Below are 7,576 nucleotides of genomic sequence, written 5' to 3' on the forward strand. Positions count from 1 at the left end.
TTTCACTCCTAATTTTACAATGCTGATGTGGTAGTCAAATTATTATTTTTTTTATTTTTTTCTAATTACTGATCTAATAGTTGATTGAGATTGTAATGTTAGCATTGTTAAATAATTGTGAGATTAAATTAGTTTCTAACATTCTTGTGGAAAAATGACTAAATAAGCATATTGGATCAGCAAATTTTTTCTCTAAATTGGATTGAAGAATAAATATTTTAATATAGTATATTAAAGAAATATGTATCCAAAATACACATGATTCTCATATGATTTATTAAAAATATATGTATGAATTAAAAATGCATATGATTCTATGTGCATATATTGTTTGGGAAAATTACACTTTATCCCCCCAAAGTTTGAGGCGATTTTCAATTTGACTTCTAATGTTTAAATTTTTGCAATGTACCCACAAACTTCCAAATTTTTGCAATTTGACAAATTTTTGCAATTCGACAAATTTTATCCCAAAATTATCATATTGCCCCTAATTTTTTATTTTTTATAATTTTTTTTTTTAAAAAAAATAAAATTGGGGTAGCCGTAGCCACCCCTTTGGCCATTTAGCCATTTTTGCACCCACAATTTTTTTTATATAAAAAAATAATAATAATAAAAAGTTTGGGGCAATATGGAAATTTTGGGATAAAATTGGTCAAATTGCAAAAATTTGGAAGTTTAAGGGAGTACATTGCAAAAATTACAATATTGAATGTCGAATTAAAAATCGCTTCAAACTTTTGGGGGAGTAAAGTGTACTTTTCCCATATTTTTTTTATGAATAATTTTCAACACATGTCAATTTAATAAATTAAACTAGAAAATATTAATGAAATCCAACTAGGAGAAAATTTTATACATTAGATAGTTTTAACGATATAAATTTCCTTCATACTAGTATGGAAAAAATATCTTCAAACTCATGTAAAATAGTGTCAAGTGTCTATAAACATTTAAAATGTACATTCAATTTTTAATCTCATTAATAGCAATTTACTAACTTAGACTAAATTTAATATATATTTTAAACATTTATAAATACTTTGCACTATTTTACACTGGTGGAAGGATATTTCTTTCCCAAGAAAATTTCTGTGCTAGATTTAATTGCTTTTCTCGGATGTCAAGTCCACCTATTCGAATTTGCCAATTTGGTGGTGTCTGAAATGGGCCCACCACACCTTCGATGACATTTCCTGCTAGCTGCGCTTTTTTGGAATATAGCTTGTGTTGCCGTTTCAAGTTCGGTTTTTGACGTTTTAACGCTTCCTCCTATTCTCCTACGTGTTGGTTAGCTGAACAACCTGAAAGGGAATGATTATTTTTGCCTTTACACTTCGAGGCATGGGAAATTCGTGTTTCATATCCAATTAGCAACACGTCATACATTGGTAGATATTTTATAAAAAGTTACAGAATCAGTCTCGCTGCCTGCGGGCTGCGTATTTGTCGAATGTGATTTGAATTTTATATAATAGAATCATGTCGTTTACGTTTGTGTAAAAAATGGTCATTCCATTAGCATTTCTAACAGAATTTAATGTCATATGACAATTGAGACATTTAGCACTAATAATATATCATCATTTCTATATTATTTACTGGGAAATGTTATGTATTTTTCTTGTATTTTTATGAATATTATTATTATTATTTTTTTAAAAAGAAGACCCTTAATTCTTTTACTTAGTTTTAAAAAATAATATCAATTTAGAACTAAGAGAACACAAGAATAACATTTAGCATTTTTGTTATTAATTCATGACAGAATCTTTTATTAGATTAACAAATTACTAACACATGGCACGTATATGACATTATATATGACCCTTGAAAAAACTACTAGTTTTTTTAAAGGGTAATGTTAATTGTTCTCATGAAGTTTTTCTGGTCTTTATGTAAATATTGTTTTCTAAAAATGTAATAAAGAAACTAACACTTATTTGTCTTACTTGTTTTTTTATAAAGTAATACCTACATAGAATCACAAGAACACTATAAGAGCACCTAATATTTTCTTTTTGTAAATAGCTAAGCCAAGTCACAAAATAATTGGTTCATTTGTTTCATTGAAAAAAAGAAAGAGAAATGCTAATTTATTTTTATTTTTATTTTTTTAAGTTGGTTCATAAATGATGTGTTACAATTAATAAATTGATGACACATTTTCTAAAATAATAAATCTCGTGTAATGGTAACACGCCATTTGAAAATTTACTTAAAATTTATTTTTTTTGGGAAAATGCAAGGCTTACAAGAAAAGTTTACAAAAAAACTTTTACAAAATGATGTAGCATAGCATGATTGTGTTTCTCAAAATTTGAATTTATCTTATATCCAATCATACTATACTACATCAATTTGTACAAATTTTTTGAAAAATTTGTTTATAAACTTAACATTTTTTTTTTTTTTTTTGAAAAGTGCAGCACAAGAAAAGAAAAGAAGAGAAGAGATCGAAGAAGTTTTTTTTTTTTTTTTTTTTTTTTTTTTTTTTTAAAAAGCTCTTGAGTTTCGGATCGGATCCGACATCCAAGTCCATCTGAGACCGATTCGGTCGACATCCAGTATCCAATTCTTCACCAGCGATTGCGCGGAGGTCCCGTACACCCATGGGACCGACTTAATTCCAATATTAAATCCAACGTTATAAACCGGGGTCGCACTACCGAACCAAGCCGCCACTCTTGCATCGCTTCTCAGCTACCAGTTCGTTTTCTTAACTTTGACTCCTGTGCAAGCTTTGTGTGTGTACTCTCCAGAGGCCCGCCTCTCGCTCACTCTCTCTCTCAGAAATTCTGTCAAACACTAGATAATCAAGTTAGCAGAAACTGCTTTGAAATGATCGTAGTATGCTAACTGCTAAGGTACAATCTCTACTGCAAATTCATGTTACTGATATTCTTGCTATTTCCTTTATAGGGTTTTACCTTTACTAATTGCACTCTTTTTAGCTATTTTCTAAGCTAATCATTGATAGAGATTTATCTCGTGGTGCATAATTAGTTGTACCCTCAAGAAGCTTCTAACTACGATCGTGCGAGAGAGAATACCTGAAATTTGTGTTAAATTTCGTTTGTGATAATATATGCCTAGCTATTAGAATTGATCAAGACTGGGTTAGTTATTTGTACTTGGATTAATGCTTCTTTGAGTTGAATCTGTTTGTTTTCCTGATAAGCGGTATTTGGGTTCTTTAGCTTACTACATGTTATTGTTCAGTTTTTTCTGAAATTGGTTACAATTTAAGCAATCAAGGGGTTGTAATAATTAATCAAACAAGAAATGGGTTTCCTATTGTAATGGGACTTGTCTAGCTGTTGTGCACTGATTTACTGACACAGCATATGTTCTTGATGAAGGCAAATGAGAAGAACTGATTGAGCTCGCATTTATCTATGTGCTTGAGTGCCATGGAGTTTTCATCTCGTTTTAATCTTGGGGTTCGGAGGTCATGTGCAACTATTTGGTTATGGATGGCTTTGGTGCTTCTGCTGCATAATAGTAGAGGGGTAGTCTCAGATTCCAAGTATTCGATTGGGCTTGGAAGCTATGACATTACAGGACCTGCAGCTGATGTTAATATGATGGGATATGCTAATACAGAACAGATCGCATCCGGGATTCACTTCAGACTGCGAGCTCGCACTTTTATTGTTGCGGAGCCTGAAGGGAACCGGGTAGTATTTGTTAATCTTGATGCTTGCATGGGTTCACAACTTGTAACAATTAAAGTGATTGAGAGGTTGAAGGCCAGGTATTTAATATACTATGCTTCAAGCTATGACTTGTTTTTGTGATCAGTGCATATCTCTTGATAGAATAAATAATTTATATGCCACGTAAAGTCCACCATGTGAGGTAAGAGCAACACATATTGTGATGCATAAACTCTTTTATTGTCAGAGATTTTTTTTAAAAAAAGGCACCATGTTGTTTACAACATGTTGTGATTGGTAGCAGGTTTTTTCAAAATGGATGAACATTAGTTACGCATTTTTAATGCCAAAATGAGTTTATTGGACGTTTCCAATTCTCTAACTATCTAACTGAAATTACTTCATCTTGTTATTTGGCAGGTATGGAGACTTATATACAGAAAAGAATGTAGCTATTAGTGGAATTCACACTCATTCTGGCCCTGGGGGCTATCTCCAATATGTTACGTATATTGTAACATCTCTTGGATTTGTACGCCAGTCATTTGATATCCTTGTTGACGGGATTGAGAAAAGCATTATACAAGCTCACGAAAATCTCCGGCCAGGATCAATTTTTGTAAGCAAGGGTAAGGGAAAGAGCTCTTATACTAGCAGCATCCTTTGGGTGTTAACATGTGCTAATGGTTCTTTTTTATTTTTCTTCGTTCTTATTCTGCCTCCCTCTTTCAACATTTGTTTACTGTGTTTGCATTCTAATTTCTTAAGATCATACAAAATGTGTATATTTATTAATGATCATATTTGTGGATCAAAATGATGAAGAAAAAGGCTTGTTGGTTTCGGTTTTGCATTTATATTTTTCTTGATGGCTGCATCAAGTATGAAGCATTATTTAGAAATTTGGATTTTACTATTTAGATTTTTAATTATCTACATGGCTCGGACTTGCTCCTCTTCTACTATTATTGTTATTTGCTGCATTATTTGATGGTCCCTGGAATTGGAACCCATGCTACTCTTTTATCTTTGGAGCACCTCGTTTGAATGCTTGCTTGTGTATTTGGTCAGTGACCTTGTTCGTCTTCTAATGTATTTATGTAACAAAAAAAGAAAAGAAAAGAAAAGCTGGAATCCTTACAATATAACCGCAATGTGTGTACCATGTGCTCTACATTTCAATTGTAAGTTGGTTCTTGTAACTTATTTTAATGACAACAATATACTATTGGATTACTTGCGCTCTCAAGATCTCTTTCAAGCTTCTATTCAGTGTTAACTCTTTAGTAATGTTTGTCTGATTTGATACCATTTAACTATATGTGCCCTGCTTTAAGAGTTACCCACATGTATTAGGAGAACCCAGTGGCTCAATTTATGTGCTTGCTTTTCGTAAGTATTAACTTTCGCCCGTCTAGATCTGGTTCTATGCATAGATAATGCTAGCTCTTCAGACATGCATTGTAAAATTCAGCATCTTTAATAAAAATCAAGGGCCATGTCCTCTTTCCTAGATGCCTTTAGCAATCTGTTACTGTGCTGGACTTATAAGTTGCCCAAAAAGAAAAATACAGGATAAATAAATATTAACCTCAAGTGGAGAAATAGGGCTCCTATTTTGAACTTAGAATCCAACAGTAAGAGAACTTTATATATAGTACTGGTTTGTTGCACCAACTATTATATGCTGTTTTGGAAAATTTGACTAGATCTTTTTTCTTTTTTTTTTCTTTTTTTTTCAATTACAGTACATTCTGATGTAGGTTTTGGTTTCAACTTACAGGACAGCTCTTAGATGCTGGTGTCAACCGCAGTCCTAGTGCTTATCTTTATAATCCCGCAGCAGAGCGTAGTAAATATAAGTATGATGTTGACAAGGAAATGACCCTTTTGAAGTTTGAAGATGATGAGTGGGGTCCAGTTGGTAGCTTTAATTGGTTTGCAACTCATGGAACTTCTATGAGTCGTACAAATTCATTGATAAGTGGGGATAACAAAGGCGCTGCTGCAAGATTTATGGAAGACTGGTTTGAGCAGAATGGTATTGGAAGCTCATATTCTGATAAATTTGGAGCTGATGGAATCCCATGGAGAGTCTCAAACATAAGTCCTGACGTTCATGATAACCGTAAGTTACTACCTCTTGCTTTTGATTCTAATACATTTATTTTAAGGATGGTTAGGCTATCAACACTTCATAGTATTCAAATCAGGTCCTAAAAGGAATTATACAATTAATACGTTACTTCTGTATGGCTACAGTTTCTGGTCTCTCAATCAAAAAGTCTCTAATCTCTACCATGTTGATCAAACTATTTATTCAATAAATCAGTAACCTGCCCGTGCTGACGGGGCAAGACTCTTTTCAGGGTATGGAGTCTGTGTTGCAGATGAACTAGATTTTCCTGGATATATTGTGTAATAGTATATAGAAGTTCTATTAGTTTAAGAATTGAAACAAATATGATAAAAAATACAAGGCCACAAACTTACATTACTATTTAGTTACTTATCAAAAAAACTTACATTATTATATAGTTAATCATTTGGTTGATTTTTTATTTGTTGTGCTTAAATTGTCAACTTAACTGGCAACCTATGGTTTGGAAAAAGGCACTGGCTTGATTCCTGAATCTATGCCTGTAGTTGATATCACTTGCTCGTGGTGGTAAGAGATGTTACTCAATTTGACATGTGCTTCTCTTGTTTTAGATTGTCCCTTATGCAATGAAGGGGCATCTTTGTTTATTAGAAAAGAGGACTCATCCAAAAAAACAAAAAGAAAAAAAGAAAGAAAGAAATAAAGAAAAAAACTGTGATGGGCATGATTTATAAGATTATCCTGTTACCTTTCACAGAATTGCTTGTAAATCTTTCTACCAACTCTAGATCATACTTTCTAGGTTGAGTAGTAGGTGCTCTACAGCAATATTTAATAGGTTTGAAGACTATTTGGTGCATGTACATGTTAAAAGTTGGGTCTCATTGCATCTTAGCTTTTGTGGGTTTGGCCAGGATTGTCTGCTTACAAGGTATTGGTACTTCGTTAAATGTGATTTATGGTAGGAATTAAGCTATATCAGCATCTATGTTAACATAATATATGGAGATCAAACAAAGATTATTTTTCACTATGATAAATTTGTTAGTAATTATAATACTGAAGAATGCTTACTTATTAAAAAAAAAAAAAATACTGAAGAATGCCAACTTGGATATGATATAGATATTTTACTGACAAAACTTATGTCAAGTCGGCACATGTATGGCTGGGATTTTGAAGGGTCCTAGTACTGCCATCTAAGCACAACTATGTTCCAAGTGTTGCAATCTAGGGCACAACTACGTTTTTATTAGGGAAAGTGAAGGGGAAATTCAATTCCATCATTTTTTTAAAAAAAAAGACATTTCTGATGCAGACCATGAGTTACTGGAGCTCGCTGCATTCTTCCAGTCTCCTCCTGGCAGACCAGCAGCCAGCATTCCGAGTGTTGCTACACGTGTCAGGAGTGCTCTCAGGCAAGATAACAAGCCTGCATTTGTATCTGCTTTTTGTCAATCGAACTGTGGTGATGTTAGCCCAAATGTTCTTGGCGCATTCTGCACAGACACTGGGCTACCTTGTGACTTCAATCACAGTACATGTGGTGGGAAGAATGAGTTGTGCTATGGCCGAGGACCAGGGTACTTATCCCTCTTACCACTAAGATATTTCCTTTTTATTTTTTGTTTTCTTTTTGTATCATAACATATGTGTACAGAATGATTGTGTGGATACTAAATTGCATTCCATACTTGACATGGCAGTTACCCTGATGAATTTGAAAGTACACGTATTATTGGAGAGAGGCAATTCAGAAAGGCTGTAGAGCTTTTTAACAAAGCATCTGAACAGTTAGAGGGGAAGGTTGACT

The 7,576-nt window shown here is 33.1% G+C and overlaps 1 protein-coding gene across 1 annotated transcript; it reads left to right on the forward strand.

Annotated features, from left to right (window-relative positions):
• Nucleotides 1–2,665: 2,665 nt before the first annotated feature.
• On the forward strand, nucleotides 2,666–7,575 carry LOC132164698 (neutral ceramidase 1-like; the record flags this gene model as incomplete). The annotated part of the gene is made up of 6 exons (XM_059575249.1): nucleotides 2,666–2,870; nucleotides 3,366–3,760; nucleotides 4,083–4,291; nucleotides 5,446–5,790; nucleotides 7,082–7,346; nucleotides 7,470–7,575. Coding segments are annotated over exons 2-6 (1,284 nt in total), but the record flags the coding sequence as incomplete, so codon positions are not given.
• Between the last annotated feature and the right edge of the window lies 1 nt (nucleotide 7,576).

This window comes from Corylus avellana, chromosome ca10 (assembly GCF_901000735.1).
Source record: "Corylus avellana chromosome ca10, CavTom2PMs-1.0".
Taxonomy (NCBI): Eukaryota; Viridiplantae; Streptophyta; class Magnoliopsida; order Fagales; family Betulaceae; genus Corylus; species Corylus avellana.